General features: G+C 41.6%; 1 protein-coding gene across 2 annotated transcripts in view; it reads right to left on the reverse strand.

Moving 5' to 3' along the window:
• Positions 1–23,041, reverse strand: part of LOC112415621 (zinc finger protein 347-like) — a 35,264-nt gene that overhangs the window by 6,317 nt on the left and 5,906 nt on the right. Inside the window, exons 5-7 of one of the 2 annotated variants that reach the window (XM_024768734.1) lie at positions 19,936–20,062; positions 12,470–13,816; positions 4,353–4,443 (exon numbers count right to left, since the gene is read on the reverse strand). In XM_024768734.1, the coding sequence (XP_024624502.1) occupies positions 4,439–4,443; positions 12,470–13,816; positions 19,936–20,062 (1,479 nt within the window). In that variant the 3' untranslated portion in view covers positions 4,353–4,438. Of the gene's footprint in view, positions 1–4,352; positions 4,444–9,345; positions 13,817–19,935; positions 20,063–23,041 lie in introns of those variants that run through there. The other variant, XM_024768733.1, reaches the window with a different exon arrangement.

Below are 23,041 nucleotides of genomic sequence, written 5' to 3' on the forward strand. Positions count from 1 at the left end.
TAAGAACAAATTTACTTAAACTATTCCCCCCCAAAATGAAGAAAAAGGAACAGTTTCAAACTCTATGAGGCCAGAATTACTCTACTACCAATGCCAGTCAAAGACAATAAGAGAGAGCTTTCCCCAGTGGCGCAGTGGTTAAGAATCTGCCTGCCAATGCAGGGGACACAGGTTCGAGCACTGGTCCGGGAAGATCCCACATGCTGCGGAGCAACAAAGCCTGTGCGCCACAACTACTGAGCCTGCACTCTAGAGCCCGTGAGCCACAACTACTGAAGCCCAAGTGCCACAACTACTGAAGCCCACATGGCTAGAGCCCGTGCTCTGCAACGAGAAGTCACCACAATGAGAAGCCCGCGCACCGCAACAAAGAGTAGCCCCCACTCGCTGCAACTAGAGAAAGCCCGTGTGCAGCAACAAAGACCCAATGCAGCCAAAAATTAATTAATTAATTAATTAAAAAATTAACATACCAGGGACTTTCCCCGTGGTCCAGTGGTTAAGACTCTGTGCTTCCACTGCAGGGGGCACGGGTTCAATCTCTAGTCAAGGAACTAAGATCCCACATGCCTCACAGCAGGGCCAAAAACCAAAACAAAACAAAAACCATGCCAGGACTTCCCTGGTGGTGCAGTGGTTGGGAATCTGCCTGCCAATGCAGGGGACACAGGTTCAACCTGGTCCAGGAAGATCCCACATGCCGCGGAGCAACTGAGCCCACACGCCACAACTACTGAGTCTGCACGCCTAGAGCCCATGCTCCACAACAAAGAGAAGCCACCACAGTGAGAGGCCTATGCATGGCAACGAGGAGTAGCCCCCACTTGACGCAACTGGAGAGAGCCCGGACACCGCAACGAAGACCCAGCACAGCTATCTATCTATCTAACTATCTATCTATCAATCAATCAATCAATCAATTAAAAAAAACATATCAAAATTTACACCAGGCAGTGTAAGCTGTACTACAGGGGAAGTCCGCACTACTAAATCTTTGCAACAACAAAAGAGAAAGATGCACACTCTGCACTACTGCTCAAGAAAGTACTAAACGCCCTCTCTAGAACCGTAAGACAAAACCCAAAAACTCAGTTACCCACATGGAAAAGTACAATTTTCTTACTCTGTAGGTGACAAGGTTTTGTATGCACAAACCAAAAAGATTTCACGAGAAAACTACTTCTTCAAGAAACAACTTTAGGAAACTTGCAGCATAAAGAATCAGCACGCAAAAATCAGTTGCACTTCTATACACAATGAACAATGTCAACAGAAAATCAGAGAATAGTCCTATAGGACACTTGGGAAAAAATTAGCCAAGGAGTTGAAAGACTTGTACACTGAAAACTACTAAACGTTCTAAAAGAAGTTCATGGAGATACAAATAAATAGAAACACACCCTGTACTCATGGATTGGAATATTCCAATTTTAATATTTTTTAACTTATTTATTTATTTTTGGTTGTGTTGGGTCTTTGTTGCTGTGCGCGGGCTTTCTCTAGTTGCGGCGAGCGGGGGCTACTCTTTGTTGCGGTGCATGGGCTTCTCATTGCGGTGGCTTCTCTCCTTGCGGAGCACAGGCTCTAGGCGTGCGGGCTTCAGTAGTTGCAGCACGTGGGCTCTACAGCGCAGGCTCAATAGTTGTGGCACACGGGCTCCAGAGTGCAGGCTCAGTAGTTGCAGCACGTGGGCTCTAGAGCGCAGGCTCAGTAGTTGTGGCGTACGGACTTAGTTGCTCCGCAGCATGTGGGATCTTCCCAGACCAGGGCTCGAACCTGTGTCCCCTGCATTGGGAGACAGATTCTTAACCACTGCGCCACCAGGGAAGTCCAATTTTAATATTCTTAAAATGACCAAATTACCCAAAGTGTCCTACAGATTCAATGGAATCCCTATGAAAATTTCAAGGGCAATTTTTGTAGGAATAGGAAAAATCACGCTATAATTAACAGGGAGCGGACCTCAATGAAGAGTAGCCCCCATTCACTGCAACTAGAGAAAGCCCGTGCGCAGAGGCGAAGACCCAACGCAGCCATAAATAAATAAATAAAATTTATTTTAAAAATTATAAAATTAACAGAATCTCAAGGGACCCCCAAATATCCAAAATACTCTTGAAAAAGAAGATAGAGTCAGTCATTTTTATTTTCTTTTTTTTTGCAGTTACAACAAATGAGTTCTTGAAATTAAACATCCAGTTTTACAAACATAGTCTGATACAAATCGGAAAATGACACTTGGTTAGAAAGATACCTGGTGCTCGGGCATCACCAGAAAAAAAGCATGAAGTCAGATATCTCAAAAGCCAGACCATTTCCCACTTCTGAACTTGTCCTCTATTTTTGTTAAAAAAAAAAAAAAAAAAAAAAAAAAAAAAAAAAAAGAAATAAAGGTCAGAGACCTTCCTGGCAGTCCAGTGGTTAAGACTCCATGCTTCCACCACAGGGAGCACAGGTTTGATCTCTGGTCAAGGAACTAAGATTCCACATGCTGTACAGCGCAGCATCCACCCCCCCAAAAAAGAAATAAAGGGCATATATGAGTATAAGGAGGAAACCATTTGCTACAAAAAGTTTTCCTGACAATCTCTGTCTACGTAACAGACCGCTAATCGTGAACATTTAGCACACTAGCACTGAAAAGACACAGAGCCTGTGATGTGAATCCAGCACCACACAGGAGCCCAAAGTTCCATTCACTACGCAGCTGTCACCGGGCACCTTACCTCCCTGGGGGCCCTGTCACACTCTAGGACTTAATGAGAAAACCTAACACACCTGGGGGAAAATGGGAATCTAAAAGGGACAATGGTTTTCCAAAATCCTTTGGGGATTCCTAGAAGATGAGCCAGGGTGGGGTGTCTATCTTGATTTCAACGGCATCTCTCGGGCATCCGCAAAGCCCCTTCCTGCGTCACAGTACCTACAAGCACGCCCTTGGAGTGGCAAGGTCATCAGCGCGGCGATGTCGTCCAGATGACCCCACACTGTCCTGCAGTCTTCTTCCCATCAAGGTTCAGTTTTTCTCTCTGATTTTCCATCTAGCAAATCTCCAAACCCCAGGACCTCCTGGTGGTCCAGTGGTTAAGACTCAGTGCTTCCACTGCAGGGGATGAAGGTTCGTTGCCTAGTCAGGGAACAAAGATCCCGCATGCCACGTTGCATGGCCAAAAAGAAAACAAAACAAACAAATCTCCAAATTCCAGTTTTTCCAGGGGTTCTTGTAACATCAGTTGCCTCTCCGTCCTACATTCTAAATATATTGTTTTGATGCATTTCTGCAAAGTATTGTCAAAACTATTGCCCTGGAGACACTTCATGAAATTCTCTTTAAAGCTTTTACATTCACCGAAGTGATCCAGCAGGCAGCCACCCTTGTCCGGGGTGGGGCCCGGGCTGGAAGCACTTGGACCTGAAGATCATGACCATCGACCAAGCACATCAGTTTTAGATTTCAAAACATATTACAAAGTAATCAAGATGATGTGGTACTGGCATAAACGCAGATACATAAGCCAATGGAACAGATTAGAAAACTCAAACAATCCCTGGAATATATGGCAAATGTATAGAAAAGGGTGCCAACACTAAACAAATGGGAAAGGACAGTCTCAATAACAAATGGTGCTGAGAAACTAGATATCTACAAGCAAAAAAATAAAGCTGGTCCTTAACCTGCATCAAAGGTAAATACTATGTGTCAAAAGATACAATCCACAGAGTAAAAAGACAACCTCTCAGGAATGGAGGTGATGAAAGTGATATAAAGAATTTCCAACGGTCAGAGGTTTAGGTTGACTTCATGGTTCAAATTCCAGGCTGGAATAAAACACCCTCTATCACTGATGTCTAGTTCTGAACTTTCCATTCCATTCCCAGTCATTAAGGTTCAGTCAGTGACTTGCCCACTTGGCTTCAACTGCCTTTGAATAAGTCAGAACAAATTACCCTTAGTTGGCCTGACTTCCAGATCTTACCAGGTGTCGTGCCCATTAATACCCGACTTTCACGTGCACCATCTAGATCCTGGTTTACAGAGAGCAGACAGTGCATCCAGATGGGGCCCCTAAGCAGCTGCTGCTGGCCAATGGCATTGACACCCCGACTAAACCCACGGGGGTGAAGCCCCGCCCAGGACTACACCCAGTGGAGCCTCTTCACAAGTTCCAGGTCACTGGGTCACGGGGAGACGGGATCTAAGTGGAGATATCAGGCCCTGAGGGAAGGACCTGGGTGACGGTGCGTGTACAGCTGTCAGGCAGGATACTTCAGAGTCAGACAAGTTTACCGAGTCCAAAGAAGGGCATTTGAGGAAGGACAGACAGAAAAACCAACCGAGAATATGACATTACCTGAGAAAGAGCCATTGCAGACTCCAGTTCTTTCCTCTTTCGCCTCTTAAGGGCTTCTTCCTTAGGCAAGATGAATGTTTAGAGGTCTATCCTGAAAGTGGAAAAGATGGTGTTTAATGCTCAGAATCAACACACCCCCTTCCTGAGTCACCACCACACACACAGGGAAGCCCTCAGCATGTGGAACAGATGGTCCTCTAATGCCCACTGTCCCAGGAGGGACTCAGGACAGTAACTCCCACACACAGACCAACACAGGAGTTTCCCACCCTTTCTTCAGACCTCGCTCCCCTCCTGGTGAGGCCCTCACATACCCAGCAGCAGCGGGCACCTCAGCTGGACCCGACGATCCCCCGCAGGTCACAGACCAGCCCTGATCCAGCCCCATGCAGAGCAGAGCCCTCACCCTCAGCCCAGATCTCAGCCCTCAGGAACGGGGGGACCCAGAGTCACGATGCTCAATGATGGATCCAGATTGGAATCGCCTGGGGCACCTTAAATATGATTGAGGGCTTCCCTGGTGGCGCAGTGGTTGAGTCCGCCTGCCGATGCAGGGGACACGGGTTCGTGCCCCTGTCTGGGAAGATCCCACATGCAGCGGAGCAACTGGGCCCGTTTGCCACGGCTGCTGAGCCTGCGCGTCTGGAGCCTGTGCTCCTCAACAGGAGAGGCCGCGATAGTGAGAGGCCCGCGCCCCGCGGTGACGAGTGGCCCCCGCTTGCCACAACTAGAGAAAGCCCTCGCACAGAAACGAAGACCCAACACAGCAAAAATAAATAAAATAAATTAATAAACTCCTACCCCCAACATCTTCTAAAAAATATATATATATATGATTGAGGTTGGGTCCTACACTGACTACATGAAGGGGAATCCCTGGTCAGAGGGTACAACACATGCTTATGCAAAATGCCTCATCCATCTAATGTGAAGACTGGGTTGAGCACCATGGAAGGGCGAATGAATAGTGAAAACGTGGTGTATATATATAGAATGGAACATTACTCCGCCAGAAAATAAATCTTGCCATTTGCAGCCACATGGATGGATGAAGAAGGTACTATGCTAAGAGAAAAGAACTCAAAGACCAATACCACATGGTTTCACTTATATATGGAATCTAAAAAATTAAAAAACAAAAAACGCAAAATACAGTGAAAGGAGACTCATAGAACTAACGTGATTTCCAGAAGGGGGTAGGGGGTCGTGAGAGAATTGAAAAAGATCAATGTTCATGACTTTTCTCTAAGAATGAACGTACACAATGGGAGTTTTTGATAGATACACTAGAAATTTCACCTATTAACTCTCCCAACACATTTTTGTTAGTTTCTACTTAGGCTTTCTCCATTGGAAAAGGATGGATCCCCACTCAAAGTTTAGATTCGATGGCAGGACTGATGACTCCATACATTAAAGTGTTAGGAGTGAATTCCCTGATGGTCCAGTGGTTAGGACTCCGAGCTCAGCTTCAACTGCAGGGAGCCTGGGTTCGATCCCTTGTTGGGGAACTAAGATCCTGAAGGCCACATGGCGATATGGCGCGGCAAAAAAATAAATAAATAACATGTTAGGAAAATGTTTGTTATGTAATGAGGCCTTCTGGGGAGAGCAGGGTAGACTTCCCAAGTTTTTTAAAATGGCTAGAGAGAGCAGAGAACGCTGATGGGCTTGTGTTACTCTGGATACAGGACCGGGCTGAGGTGATGGTACTTGCTCGTTGCGCGAACCTACAACTACTGCCAAGGGAAGGCGCACTCAGCTTTATTATCAGCCTGCCCTGCTCACGTGAGCAGAAGAGGAACAGTTTGTAGTGAGACTTAAAGGTGTCTATAGTCAGACTTCAAATATGGAATCAGACTCTTTCATACAAAACTGAATGTTTATTCAAGAGTAAACTCCTGATGTCTTGCTTAGGAAAGACCACAATTTTCCACCTGCTAATAATATACACACTACATTCCTCTTCCCGATTCACAGAGATCTCATTGCACGTTTGTTGGAATCCTAACCACTAGGCCAACAGGGGACTCACCCACATCCATTCATCTGTTGATGGACATTTAGGTTGCATCCATATCTTGGCTACTGTGAATTGTGATACTATGAACCTTCAGGTGCCTGTATCTTTTCAAATTAGCGTTTTCTTTTTTCCTAGTCATGTGCCCAGGAGTGGAGTGGCTGAGTCATATGGTAGTTCGACTTTCAGGTTTTGAGGAATCTCATCTTGTCGATCATATATATTTTTCAAAGATACTGTTTTGTCCAAGTTATATATTTAATTTGTATTTCTCCCTTTACGTCAGTGAAATGCTTGGAGGTTGCATAAATCAAGGGGCTGTTTTCAAATTTGCGTCACATGAAAATGTACAAAGAGGAATGACACATGCAATTACACATATACATATTCTTTTCCATTATGGATTATTACAGGATATTGAATATAGTTTTCTGTGCTATATAGTAGGACCTTGTTGTTTATCCATTTTATATATTACTTTGCATCTGCTAATCCCAAACTCCTAATCCAACCCTCTGCTACCTGTCCCCCTCCACCTGGGCAAACCACAAGTCTGTTCTCTATACCTGTGACTCTGTTTTTTAGGTATGTTCATTTGTGTCGTATTTTAGATTCCACACATCATCAATGCTATACAAGATGTTCTCATGAAAAAAATCTTTTCAAATCTCTTGGGTATATTTTCAAAAGTAGAATTGCTGGGTGTGATATCCTGATGTTTAAGAAATAATGATTTCCTCATTCAAATGAGAAACACACAACTTCCATGCACAAACAACTGGGCAAAATTGGTCTCAAGACCTGGCCTTGATGCAAGAGGGCTGAGAAGTTAGGGGAACACATGGCTATGTGTAAAAAGGTATTAAAAGAGTGCAGAAAGTCATTATACTGAAACGATCTCTATTATACATAAAAAAACAAAGTGTAAAATCTTATATATAGCATCTATTGATATTTTGTTGTAAAAAAAAAAAATACACCTGAAAATCAGATGAAAGTTACCTTACTGAATAAATATACTTCAGAATGAAGATTGTAATGGTTATACTTGCAGTGTATATATTTGTAATATATATATTTCATGTGATTTTATGAATTAAAACAGGAGACCTATGATACATTTAGAATAGAACAATAGCAAAATGTAATGGCAGCATTTAAACGGCGAATCACATACACACACATACTATTTTGATTAAATTTCCTCTCAACATAACTGTTCTCTCTTCAATTTCAAAGAATAAAACTAATTTCCTTTAAACATAGATGTACACGACTGCTATCACCATCCAATGGAGAAAGTGACCCACTTTTCCTATGCATTATATCTACCTGATAATCAGTCCCTAGTAACCTGTCACTCTCCTGCCATGAAAAGCCCAGTCCCTTAATGTCCTGCCTGCTTTACTCATGGTCAATTGGTAGAGGATTCTGTCCTATAACCCACACTGGCCTATCCACAGAAGGGCTCCCTGAACGTAATAAGCATGATGAGTCATGTCATAATTGTACATTACTCCCTGCCCCGCCCTGCCACTAATTCACACACTATTGAATTTGATCATTCAGGGTCTTTGTTTTTCCAGGGAACATGGATGTGAAGGAATCATGCCTAACAAAGTTGGCCCCTTTATGTTACTGCTTCCTTCCCAGAAACAATCATCGAAGGCCTGTAATGAAGGCATAAGATCAACAGACTTTAACCTTCAGATTGCAAGACATAAATAGTAATTAAGCCTTTTGAAGAAAACTCAAATAATTATTCATACACTGAAGATAATGGGCCATTTCCACATATCTCCTTCCTCTTCTCATACACAAGTTTTAACATGCTGTGATTTGTAATTATTCTGAAGTATGTCAAAACTCAGGTTAATCTCAGACAACGATAGGATTATTTAGTCCTAGTATGCATTCTCTGAGGTGTGGTCTATTGAAGAATTGCTCAAAATATTCACCAAATTCATTATATTTGTGAGGATTCTCACAAATGTAAGTTCTTTGGGGACCCCTGAGGACGGACTGTTTCTTAAAAGGGTTTTCACGTTTGGTATACCTGTATACTTTGACCTGTAAGAATTCTCTTATTATACCAAACATGTGGATGTCTGATGAAACACTTTACAATATTCATTACACTTGAATGCTTCTTCTCCAACGTTAACGCTACGCTCCAGTTTTTCTTTTTTTTTTTTTTTTTTTTTTGTGGTAAAATTTATTTATTTACTTTTGGCTGCGTTGGGTTTTCGTTGCTGTGCGTGGGCTCTCTAGTTGCGGCGAGCAGGGGCTACTCTTCGCTGCGGTGCGCAGGCTTCTCACTGCAGTGGCTTCCCTTGTTGTGGAGCATGGGGCTCTAGGCGCGCAGGCTTCAGTAGTTGTGGCAGGACCAGGGCTCAAACCCGTATCTCCTGCATTGGCAGGCAGATTCTTAACCACTGCGCCACCAGGGAAGACCTGTTCCACAGTTTTGATCTTCAGGTTCAAGCATTAGCAAACATATTGCTCTGTGTGGATTCTCACAAAGATGTATATTCTGAAGTCTACTGCACGTTGAGTCTTGGATAAGATGCTTATGTGGATACATGGTTTCAAACATCTTGGGTGCCTTTCTAAAAGCGGCATCTCTGGGTCTGATATTGTGATTTATAAGAAATATGGGGCTTCCGTGATGGCACAGTGGTTAAAAATCCGCCTGCCAATGCAGGGGACACGGGTTCGAGCCCTGGTCCGGGAAGATCCCACATGCCGTGGAGCAATTAAGCTCGTGCGCCACAACTACTGAGCCTGCGCTCTAGAGCCTGTGAACCACAACTACTGAGTCTGCGACACACAACTACTGGGCCAGCATGCCACAACTACTGAAGCCTGCGCACCCAGAGCCCATGCTCTGCAACGAGAAGCCACAAGAAGCCGCGCACCGCAACAAAGAGTAGCCCCCAGTCGCCGCAACTAGAGATAGCCCACACGCAGCAACAAAGATCCACCAACTCAGCCAAAAAATAATAATAATATTTCTGAACTACAAGCCTTTGGTATATCTCTCGCTTTCAGGTAGGATGACATGAATTGAAAACATCTCAAAATGGATTCTTCTGGGGTAATTCCCTGTTGCTCCAGTGGTTAAGACTCGGCGCTTTCACTGCCATGGGCCCAGGGTTCGATCCCTGGTCTGGGAACTAAAATCCTGCAAGCCACACAGCATGGCCAGAAAAAATAAAGGATTCTTTCATTTCTTATCATGATACCAGAATCAGAATTATATTAAAACTGAAGGATTATTTCACTGTGTTTAGAATCAGAGCAGCAAGGAAATATACCTGTGAGTCAGAAAACACTACGGGCCTAATACTTTTTGCCCAACACTTGGAACACTGGGCAGACCGGCCAGGTGTTACTCGGAATATTACACTATCAGGAAAATGAACAAAGTCCATAGATACAATCTGGCCCTAACACCTTTCCCCTTTACCTATCTCTGTTCTTGAGATAGAAATACGAATCTTGAAAATTCACATTTCATGTTAAAATCATGGTGGATATTGAACACAAATTAAAATATTGGGAAAAGATGTCTCAAATTAATATTTCTATGAAAAGGAGACAAAATCTAAAATTGCAAAGGATTTTACGTCACAATGATCATTCTCCTTAGTCATCCAGCAGCCAGGTTGCTAGAAAAACACTGAAGACTAAGTGGTCATGGAGGAAGAAGGGAGAGGACCCATCACATCCAACACAGCACCCTCTGGACTTCCTGTTAGGTGAGAATGATAAACCTATTTCTTTCAGTTCCTGTTTTCCAGGCAATCTATCACAAATAGAAACTGTCCGACCTGAGAAATAGGATTGTTATTTAGTGATGGGGACAGAATGGAGCATTTGAGAAAGAATCTTGAATTTAAAATGTTGTGGCTTAAGAAAACTTCATGAAGACATCCCTTCACTCATGAGCTACAACTGTTTAGCACGTGTTGCGGAAAATTCATGTGTGAACAAATTATGGTGTGAGAATTTATGACAAATATTCAGAACATTATTAGGCTGTAAAGTACAGGACAATTAAATTTCAGTCCACAAATATAATCACGTTTATTTGACCATCTGACCTACTGATCTATGATCCTATCCATCACACTAACCGTCTTTGCACTCATAAAGTACATTCACTCATTCTGTCAATGGGGAATGAGTCCAATCACTGAATATGTAGGAAGAAATACAATAACCTGCCTTCAGGAGCTTATACTGTATAAGGGAATATCAGCAATTATTAAATAAGATATGACTGTGTTAGGTAAGATGAAGAGGTATATATATTAATACAATGGTAGACTGAGACGGTGGCCTAATTTAAACGATGTGTTCAGGAAATGCTCAAATGAAAAGAAGATAACTAAACAAAAGCATTGATTAATTAAGAGTGTGTCGTGCAAATCCACATGAAGACCATGAGGATAAGGATGAAAGTGATATTTGGAACTCAGGAAAGGAAAGAAAACGAATTGTGACCTGAAGTACCCGAAAGAGCCCAGTGCTCTGGGGCCATTTACAACTCTGGACAGAAAAAGAAGAGAATAAATCTGTTTACTTAAGGCACTCTGTGGTAATTTCGTACAGCATAAATAGGAAATTTAATTACATGGTGTATGTAAAAAAACAAAAGAACCTACAAACATTTCTGGAAAAAGAATAATTTACAAGGTATCAGGACACAAGTAGAACATGCAAAAATCGATCACAATTCTATATACTAGAAAATTATAAATGAAATTGAAATTTAAAATGTTATATCATATTGGTGAAAGCTCAAGAAAGTAAAAGAAAAATGTGTAAACTAAGAAAATAAGGGGTCAAGGAAAAGGAAGAGTCTCTGCTACACTGCAGTGATGTTCATTAGCAACTTGTAGTTGTTTGAGGGAATTGGCAACTGGAACCAAAGTTTTGCAGAAACGTTCTCACCACACAAAGTGTGCGCTATCCTTGCACTTCCGCTGAAGTTACGTTGCAGTTCTAGAAAATGGTTACGTCCGAATCACAAACACATCACAGAGACTGGCTGTCACCTTCTCCCCCAAACACTGTTACAAAATGCTAAGCAGGTAGTCCTGGCACCAGGAAACAATAAGAGGAGTATTTTGCTGCTTGAGACTAAGAGGCAGAGTCTATGAGAAGTGCGGAAAGTGCTCCCACCTCAAACAGGGATTTCTCTGGGACAGACAACAGTACAGTGGCAAAGATGCAAACGTAGGAGGAATAATTTCCTAACAATCCAGCACAAATTATCTGATGCCTGGTGAGCTGTTAGCCCCAAGGAAAGGTTTTCCCATTCATAACATCTGTGAGGTAATCTCCAGAATGAATTACTTGGTGAATAAATTCCTTTTCTAAAGACTTGGCCACAATAATTACATTTATCTGGTTTCTTTCCAGAATAAGTATTCTAATAAAGCCGAAAATGTGGACACCTACTAAATGCCTTGACACTTCACTACACTGTTAAACTCTCTCAAGATCATGGATCACCTGATGTTCAGTTAGGCTTAAAAGCACACTGAAGAATTTGCCACACTCATTACATTTGCAAGGTTTCTCTCCAGTATGAATTCTTGGGCAGGTTATAAGGTATGAATTTTGACTAAACACATGTAGACAGTCATTATACTTGCAAGGTTTCTTTCCATTACAGATTATCTGGCGGTAAGAGAGGCTGCACACACAAAAACTTTACAACACTCACGATACTTGTACAGTTTCTCCCCATTGTGATTTCGCCAAAGAATTGTAAGGTGTGAATTTTCACATTTTAATATTTTTTTCAAGTTTGAATTTTGAAGACCTTTCCACATACATTTATATGGTTTTTCTTAAGTATGGATTTTCTGATGTGTAGCAAAGGTTGAGACCTGAGTAAAGGCTTTTCCACACTCGATACATTTGCAAGGTTTCTATCCATTATGTAGTCTGTGATGAATTCGGAGACGTTGTTTGTAACGAAAGACCTTCCCACACTCATTACATTTGTAAGGTTTCTCCCCAGTATGAATTCTCTGATGACACACAAGGTTTGAATTTTTACTAAACACTCTGCCACACTCACCACATCTGTAAGGCTTCTCTCCAGTATGAATTCTCTGATGAACTGCAAGGTTTCCTTTTCGATTAAAGAGCTTGCCACACTGATTACATGTGTAAGGTTTCTCTCCAGTATGAATTCTCTGATGACGTGCAAGGTTTGAATTCTGACTAAAGACTCTGCCGCACTCATTACATGTGTAAGGTTTCTCTCCAGTGTGAACTTGCTGATGCCTTGTAAGGGTTGGCTTCTCACGAAAGAACTTCCCACACTCATTACATCTGTAAGGTTTCACTGCAGTATGAATTTGTTGATGCCTTGTAAAGGTTCTCTTATCCCGAAAAAACTTGCCACACTCATTACATTTGTGAGGTCTCTCTCCAGTATGAGTGACCAGATGACTCGTAAGGTGTGTTTTTTGACTAAAGACACTGCCACATTCACCACATTTGTAAGGTTTCTCTCCAGTATGAATTCTCTGATGAACTGCAAGGACTGCATTCTGATTAAAGACTTTGCCACATACATCACATTTATATTGTTTAGCTTCTCTATGGATTATCATATGTCTCCTGAGGCCTGAGGCAGAATAAATGGTCTTCCCACACACATTACATTTATAAGGCATCCCTCCAGTATGAATTCTCTGATGACTTGTAAGATGTGAATTTTGACTAAACCTCTTGCCACACTCATTACATTTATAAGGTTTCTCTCCAGTATGAACCCTCTTATGACTTACAAGGTGTGACTTTCGACTAAAGACCTTGTCACACACATCACATTTACGCAATTTCTCCCCTGTGTGGATTCTCTGATATCTACTGAGGTTTGAGCCTTTAGGAGAGGTTTTCCCATACTTACGACATTTGTAAGGACTTGCCCTGTGTGCTTTCTGGTCTTCTGTCAGTATTGAAAGATGCATAAAATCACTCCCATGTATATCAGAAATTGTGGATTGGCCAGTAGGAGAAATTTCTTGAGATGGTGAAAATGAGGTACCATTGCTGATGCTCTTATCAGCTTGATGAAATTCACAGATTTTCTGTTTACTTTTAAACATACGTAGTTCCTCCGAAAAGCTTAATGCCAGCCTATTTGCAATCGGCTTCTTTCCTGAATCCCTTCCACCATGTCGAACTCTTCTATAAGTGATATCTTCATTAGGGGATGTAGGGATATTTTTGTAATTTCTTTCATCATCTCTCCACTGACCCCCAAGGTCATGCATATTCTCCTGTATTTCCTGTAGGTAAAAATGCTTGATTTCACAGCTTCCATGGCTTCCCAACATCACTGTTGGGAATATTTCTCCTACATCAGTGTTTGATTTTAGTTGTAATTTCTTGATCACGTGTACATGAGAGAGATCTACAAGATAAAAAGGACCATAGGTATACTATTCATTACACTGCATGAGTAAATGTTTCATGGTGAATATATGATGTTACACCAAAAGTAATACTTTTACCAAACACAGTTATGAAACTTCTCAACCATGATGTTAAAGATTTCTAGGAACACTAAAGAATAGGATTCTTTACTAAAGAAACAGTGATTACACGTAATTCAACTTAAGTTTAGGGCAGCCTACCTGCAAACACACTGTGACAAAACATTCAATTGGAAAAACTTGTATTAGCTCTCAAAGAAAAGTTTTTCCACCATAACCACAAAGCATATACAAATTAAGACTCAACATACAAATACCAGTAGTTTTGAAAGGAAAACTCAAAGGAGATGCAACCAGAAGTGAGCTGTGTAACTAATACTGTTATTCAGCAATCCCTCCTTCAAATGGTTTCTGAGTCATCACGGCTGCACATGTTAATTTAAGTCGTATCCTGAGAAAGTTGTTCAGTGGATGAAAGGGGGTCATTTTTACAGTGTGAGTAGTGAGAAAGGTGGAGTGATGGCTGAAGAAATGCGGTGGAAACTGGGGAGATCAGGAGAACAACTTAAATATGGGAGCAAATGACAGTGTTTCTGTCAGCATCAAGGGACCATGTAAAGAAAGACCAGGACTGATAAGGGCCTCAGTGAAGCACAGGGAATAATAAACATGGGGTATCACTCCTTGTGACTGCATATATGTGTGAATAAAACTGTATGAGACAACTAAAAATAAGGAGGTTAAAAGAAAAGAAAAATTGGCTTAGCAAGTAACACAATACTGTTCAATTTTTAACTGTGGAAGTTATCCTATGGGTATGCGGCCAAAATGAAAGAGATTTAAAAAGAGAGCGAATAGAATATTTTAGATATAAAGCAGCTGTACATCTATGACATTATTTGCTATGTAGGGTATCAAATTCAATATTCCCTGAGTCCCATTTGCATGCATATTTTCACAAAGAACAGATATAATATTCCATGAGATGTGCAAGACTGTTCTTAGCTGAAAACTGAAGGAAAAACTAGAATAAGGCCATCAAAAGGAAATGGGGGACTTCTCAGCTAGGGCACTGGTTAAGAATCTGCCTGCCAATGCAGAGGACATGGGTTCAATCCCTGGTCTGGGAAGATCCCACACGCCGCGGGGCAGCTAAGCCCATGCACCACAACTATTGAGCCTGTGCTCTAGAGCCTGTGAGCCACAACTACTGAGCCCACGTGCCATAACTACTGAAGCCCACTCACCTAGAGCCTGTGCTCCATAACAAGAGAAGCCACAACGATGAGAAGCCCGCACACCACAACAAAGAGTAGCCCCTGTTCACTACAACTAGAGAAAGCCCACGCGCAACAACGAAGACCCAACAGAGTCATAAATCAATTGATTAATTACTTAATTTAAAAAAGTAAACTAAAACTAACACCACACTAAAAGGATTATATAAAATAAGGTGATATATTCTTGAAAAGTAAGATGGTTCAAGATATGTAAACTTTTGCTGTAAAACAGTACATTAACAGAATGAAACAAAATGACCATCTCAACTGATGCAGTAAAAACCATATAACACAAGTCAACAGGCTTTCATGATAAAAACACTCAATAAACAAGGAATTTAAAAAGCTACCGCAGCACACTGAAGGACATATATTAACTGCCAACAGCTAACATCAGGCTCACTGGTCAAAGACTGAAAGCATTCTTTCTAAATCAGAAACTGGAAGAGGATACCTGCTCTATTTCTAAAAGCTTATTCCTGGAAATCCTAGCAGGAACAAATAGGCATAAAAAGACAGAGAAGTATTAAAATAGAAAACGAAACAAAATCATGTGTTTAAAAGCAACATGATGTAATATGTAGAAAACCATGAAGATCCTGCTAAAAATCTGCTAGAAATAATGAATGAACTCAGAAAAATTACAAGATATTAAATGAACACACAAAAATCAATTGTGTTTCTATATATTAACGATGAAAAATCAAGAAAGAAATTGAGAAAACAATTCCATTTACAATAACATCAAAAAATAAAACAAGGGGACTTCCCTGGTGGCGCAGTGGTTAAGACTCCACGCTCCCAATGCAGGTGGCCCAGGTTCAATTCCTCGTCAGGGAACTAGATCCCACATGCATGCCGCAACTAAGGAGCCTGCCTGCCACAACTAAGGAGCCGGCGAGCAGCAACTAAGACCTGGTGCAACCAAATAAAAACAAATAAAATTTTAAAATAAGTAAATAAATAAAATAAAACTAAACACTTGGGCATAACCTTATAAAAGGACAGAAAGATGTGTACACCGTAAACTAAAAACATGACTAAAAATATTAGAAAAGACACAAATTGATGCAAGGATATCCTAAATTCATGTATTTGAAGTCAATAGTGTCAAGATGTCAATATTACCCACAGTGATCAACAGATCCAACCCACTCCCTAGTAAAATCCCAATAGCATTTCTTGAAGAAATAGATAAATACACCCTACAGATTCATTTGGAATCTCAAAAGATGCTGAACAGCAAAATAAGCTTGAAAAGAACAAAGTCATAGGTCTCACATGTCTTTACTTCAAAACTTACTCCAAACCTACACTAATCACAACAGTGTGGTACAGAGATAAAGACAGAGAGACTGGTGGAATAGTACAGAGACGTCAAAAAAAAATTCTCTTGTACATGGTCAAATGATGTTGTACAAGGCGGTCAAGACAACTCAACAGGGGAAGGGCAGTCTATTAAAAAGAAGATGTGGAGAAAACCAGTTATCCAAATACAGAACAGTTAAGTTGGACCATTAACTTATATGATATACAAAACTAATGAAAGACCTCAACCAAAGACCAAAATGTATAAAACTGCTAGAAGTAAACATACAGGAAAAGCTTTCTGACGTTGCATTCACCAACGATTTATCAGACATAACACAAAAATCACAGGTGACAAAGTAAAAGCAGCAATTTGAACTACCTCAAAGTTATAAACTACTGTGCCTTAGAGCACACTCAGTAGAGTCAAAAGTAATCTACTGTGTGGGAGAAAATATTACAAATGATCTACGCCGTAGTAGAATATCAAGACTATGTAAAGAACTAATCACCAGTTCTACCATAAGGGGGCTGGCTCTTCCCCAATCAACCAACCACACATGGAAAATAGGAAACAAAACCACTAAGAGCAACATCAAATACACAGACCTGATGATTAAAGAAATAAAATCAGGACCATTTATTATGCATAGAAAAGTACCAAATGAAAGTAGCAGTGCCATAAACAAAACAAATGATGGTTCATCATTGAAGGTATCACTCCACTCCATAAGCTGTCTCAATTTTTTTTTTTTTTTGACCACGGCGTGGCTTGTGGAATCTTAGTTCCCTGACCAGGGATTGAACCCTCACCTTCGGCAGTGAAAGTCCTAACCACTGGACCGCCAGGGAATTCCCAAGCTCTCTCATTAAGACACTGCAAAATTAAGGGTGGATGTAGAATGAAGAGTGGGCACACAGGTGACAAAAAATATGGCATCAACAACAGTTTAGTCAACAGCCTAACTTGAGGATGTGAACTTGGACAACGTTATCTCTAGGAGAAATTCCTATACCATTTCTTGAGGATCAAAGGGGATGATCAATAGTATATGTAAACAACATTGTCACAGTGCTATTGAGACATGCTTTGATAACATTCCTCATAACCAGAAAAAGAACTGGAAAGACTTATCAATCAGGGTCTTTATTTTGCATCCTAGAACATGCTCACCCCGCTACTAACTAGCTTATAGTGGTGATTTTCTACGTAGCAGGAAATATTGCAACAATGAGGGAAAGTATTTGCCATCAAGAATTTAATGTTGGGACTTCCCTGGTGGTGCCACGCTTAAGAATCCGCCTGCCAGTGCAGGGGACACAAGTTCGAGCCCTGGTCCAGGAAGATCCCACATGCTGCAGAGCAACTAAGCCCGTGTGCCACAACTACTGAGGCTGCGCTCTAGAGCCTGTGAGCCACAGCTGCTGAAGCCTGCACACCTAGAGCCCGTGCTCCACAACAAGAGAAGCCACCGCAATGAGAAGCCCGTGCACTGCAACAAAGAGTAGCCCCCGCTCGCCGCAACTAGAGAAAGCCCGTGCACAGCAACGAAGACCCAACGTAGCCAAAAATAAATAAATAAAATAAATAAATTTAGTTTTAAAAAAGAATTTAATGTTACACAGTAAACCCATTCCACAGAATGTGTCCAGCAGAAGTTGTCCATTAACTGCAGGTACATTATCACAGCAAAGAAATGGGATAAAATTTCAGACCCTGGGAGTATGTATTTCAAAATAAGTTTCACAGGCAAAATCATGCAAATGTGGGAGAATATGAAATCAGAAAGAATATATATTTCCCTACGAGGTAGAGCACTAACAGAGGAAAAAAACACGAGATATGCGGTTCAGATATTATGAGTCCTTGACATGGAATCACGAGCTTGACCCACAGATTCCAAGCTAGTCAGAAAGAGTCATACGTTCTCCCCAGGAGGGACTAGGGATTAAAAAGACGATCTCTCTGTCCACTGTCTTTACAGTTTTCCTAAGTAACAGTTACAGGAGACCTAATGCACCTCTCTATTACACATATCCGTGATATGTGTGGCCAAGTCAGAACAGAAAAAATGGCTGAGGGATCTAAACAAGCAGACAGGGCTTGAGACAGCTCCATGCAGGTTCTGAGGTGCCAGAACTGAGAACTGAGCATTGAAGGGAATCAAGTCCAAAAGGAGAGCTGAGGGAGCAATAGACCCTTCTTTAAAACAACCCTCCTTGTGACTCTCAAAATCAAAGAATAACAAGTCCACAGAAGCCAAATGGCCAAGTGATGTAGACCATGATAAAGACTTTGCCTTTGTTGCTGATGGAGCTCCTGCACCACTGGAGGGTGACATGATACATTTTACATGTTGAGAGACAGTGATAACTCAGGGAGAAGAAAAATTTCCTCTCAGACTTGACAACAAATAAACTTCTGTTTTCCCAAAGTACTCTCCATCTGGGTAGACTTTCCCAAACACTACTAATGCTGTGGCTTCCTCTCTGCCCTTCTGAGATCTGATCTGTGCTCACATTTCGATTCATTCCCACCCATTTGGTTTTTTGCTATTTTCATGTCACTCTTCACAGTCGAGAGTGCTTCCTCTTGCTCAAATATGCAAATAACACTCACATCAAAAATAGAAATTCCTGCCTATTGAAAGAAATGTCAACTGCTGTGGCTCTTCCAGAATTCCAGCTCTCCGTTTACATGAGAGTGAGGACATTACAGATGGGTCTGGAAAAATGTTTCACAAATTCAGCCACTGCCTGCCTCCTTCTCAATGCAGAGGGAACAATGTAACATACAGATATCCAGCTCTCTACCAAGAAGTACTGAATCAAAAGCACAGGGGTAGAGCACAGGGAATGAAATATTTTAAAAGTTTCCGGTTGGGCATTAGACGTACTCAAGCACTGGAAAAACTCCTGGCATATCATGAAGTGGCCAGATCATCTGAAGAAAGGGCATGTTTAAATTCCTGATGCTAGGATTTCCCTGGGACTTCCCTGGTGGCGCAGTGGTTAAAAATCCGCTTGTCAATGCAGGGGACACGGGTTCAAGTCCTGGTCTTGGAAGATCCTACATGCCGCGGAGCAACTAAGCCCGTGCGCCCCAACTACTGAGCCTGCGCTCTAGAGCCTGTGAGCCACAACTACTGAGCCCGCGTGCCACAACTACTGAAGCCCACGCACCTAGAGCCCAAGCTCTGCAACAAGAGAAGCCACCACAACAAGAAGCCCGCGCACCACAACGAAGAGAAGCCCCTGCTCACTGCAACTAGAGAAAGCCCGCGGACAGCAACCAAGACCCAACGAAATCATAAATAAATAAATAAATAAAATTGAAAAAATAAAATTAAAAAAAAACAACCCCAAAACTCCTGATGCTACATCACAAAACTTTTCTTGCCCGGTCAACATGACTTTGAGTTCAGTTAAGGAAGGTAGGCGATCCCCAAAGGCAAACAACGGTAAATGCAAAACTACCTTCCCAACTTTTGGAGTGAAGTTATCCTCACCTACAGAGATCAGGTTCCTGTAGGTCTCCACCATCACGTCCCTGTACAAGGCCCTCTGAGCAGGGTCCAGGCATTCCCACTCTTCTGGAGAGAATTCGATGACCACATCCTTGAAGGTCAACCGTGCCTTAAATAAAAAAAAACATTTCGCCAAGGGGCCATGAGCAGAGTTCTTATTTGCATATAAAATGAGTAGAGGTGAAAAGATCAATTAGGTTGAGTATGTATTCTTTTTTTTAAAACATCTTTATTGGAGTATAATTGCTTTACAATGGTGTGTTAGTTTCTGCTTTATAACAAAGTGAACCAGCTATACATACACACATATCCCCATATCTCTTCCCTCTTGCATCTCCCACCCTCCCTATCCCACCCCTCTAGGTGGTCACAAAGCACCAAGCTGATCTCCCTGTGCTATGCAAAAGTATGTATTCTGAAAGTCATTTAAAGGTATTTGGAGCTACTCGTGTGTCTAGTTTTAATTTCTTATGCTTTGTCATAGAGATTACGATATCCTTCAAATAGATATAGATTTATCATTTTTGTAGGAAATACATGAAATAGATACAAATAAAAATTCAATGCCGGGTTGTCTATATGGAAGTATTAGATATTATGTTCTACACACCGAGGGGTAATTAAACCTGGAGGAGCCTGAGTGGTGTCTTCAGAGATGACAGAGTCCACAGTGGGTTTAAGGAAAGCTCAAAACCTCCTATCATGATGATAACAGCAGCAAAGACGAACACTGTTTGAACACTTGCTACGTGGTATGCATTACTCTAAATGTTTTACTTGTATTAACTTGTTATCAACAACACAGCTCATTAAAGACCTGTTCCGATACTGCAGAGGAGAAAACTGTGTCAGACACTGAGAAACTCGACTCAGGTCAAGAAACTAAGGAATCACACAGCAAGCAGCCGAACTCCGAAGGTTGGACTTTGGAAATGAAGTTTAAAATCAAAGAGTTAAGTAACACATACAGCATTAAGTACATTGCCAGAATCTCAGGGCTTTCCCAACACCCCTCAAATGCTACCCCACCCTCCTCTGCCCTTGGGATCCTTTAGAAGGAAAAGGAAAAAGAGGAGATGGAAGGAGAGCCCGTTTTCCTGGAGGGAGCCTTGCCCTAAGCCTCCTTATCTGACTGTAGCTTCCCACAGGTCACTGCCCTTCCACGGAAGGGGTGTATGAACGGGATGGAAAATGCCAGTCTGCCTGGCAAAGGGAGGGAGAAACGGGCGGGCAGACAGGAGCTGCCTAAGAAACACGCAGTGGCTCACGTGGGACCACAGCGTCCCCTGGTGGAGCTGCTGGTGGCCAACGGTCTGGAGGGCCCTATGTTGGACCAAAGGGGCTTGGGGGCCCCGTCAGTGAGGCAGGGGCATGCTGGGAAAGGCAGTGCCAGCCCCACCAGGCTGTGTGAGGCGCAGTGAGGATGACTCCACACCAAGCACCAGGGCCCACTGCTGCCCAGCGCTCACATCAGCATGAATCTGTCTGTGGGAAGAGCTCAGGGTGGTGTGTTCAAGATTCTGGGCTAGGCTGCCTGGGTTCGAGTCTCAGCCACACCACATCCCAGCTGTGTGGCCCTGGGCAAGTCTCTTAACCTCTCTCTGAACCTCAGGCTCCTCCACTGTAAAATGAGGGTAATAACTAGGATCCACTTTGTGCATGGGAATTAAACACATTAATATTCTTAAAGCCCTCAGAACAATGCTGTGTTCATACTAAGTGCTACTGAGAGGAGAAGGAGGAAGTTAAATAAACAAAATGCTCTTGGAAGCTTAAAAAAAAAAAAAAGTACATTGCCAGACAGTTCCCTGAGAAAACGTGAATGAAGTTCAAGGTGAACAACGTGGAACGGCCTAAAAGGCCATTACACATGCGTGCACGCACATATGCACACAAAATATTAGTAATTGTATTACTATTTAAACCATTAACATAATAGTATAGAAAATATTCAAGGCCATGGAATATATTAAAAATATAATTTCTACTGCAAACAGGTAAAGTACATAGCTTCAGAATCATGACGACTTTTATCTAAAGCATGGAATTGTACATCCATGAATGTATGCACACACATGTCAACACTATATCAAGTGAAATGAAAGGAGTATTATCTGGACTAATTTTCAGACAATTTTTTCATCATCATTTTTATTCATGTGCATTTCAGGATCTTCCAGACAATGAAAATGTTATCGATCGTACTCAACTGCATTTGTCCACATAATTCCATAATGGGCTACTAAAAAATAACAGTAGAGACATGAAAAAATAGAAGAATACTTTAATTCCAACCTCAATATAATAACTATATTAAAAATTATGATTTTGTCCATTTAGCCTTAGATAGGTATTAACAAAGGCAAAAGAGTTTCTTTTTTTTCCACTAATAACTCTGACTCAAAATTGGAAAAGTTATTACTATTATACATTATTTGCACAGATTAATAATAAAATTATCATGATAGTAAAATTTAAAACTTATTGGACAACTAAAAATCATGACAGGGCTTCCCTGGTGGCACAGTGGTTGAGAGAAAATATTGTTATTAAGCAAGAATATTCCACCAAACATCACGATCAGAAGGAAACACTTGATTAATTCCTGCTGAAGTTACAGTGGAGTGAAGCGGGCTGGCCAGGGTTCCTGCCTTTCACCACTGTACAGTGTGCCTGAGCAGGGACCACTAGCAGAAGTAACAGGAGGAAAACAGAGAGCAAGAGACACACAGAGAGTGTGTCAGAGCTGCAACTGTGAACATTCACAAATCTAAGGACGTGGAAAGGCGAAAAGTGAAAGGATGGAAAAAGATATTCAATCCTAAAGGGAGCAGGGGTGACTGCACAATATCAGACAAAATAAACTAAGGAAAAAACTAACACAAGAGACAAAATACATTATGAAATGAGAAAAGGGTAAATCTACCAAGAAGCTATAACGATTACAAGTATGTATACACCTAACATCAGAGCTCCCCCCAAAATGAAGAAGCTCTTAACAGAAATAAAATTGGAAATAGATAACAGCACAATATTAGTATCAGATTTCAATACCTGAGTTTTACCAATGCATGGAAACCAAAAGATC

This window comes from Neophocaena asiaeorientalis, unplaced genomic scaffold, assembly GCF_003031525.2.
Source record: "Neophocaena asiaeorientalis asiaeorientalis breed wild unplaced genomic scaffold, Neophocaena_asiaeorientalis_V1.1 scaffold629, whole genome shotgun sequence".
NCBI lineage: Eukaryota > Metazoa > Chordata > Mammalia > Artiodactyla > Phocoenidae > Neophocaena > Neophocaena asiaeorientalis.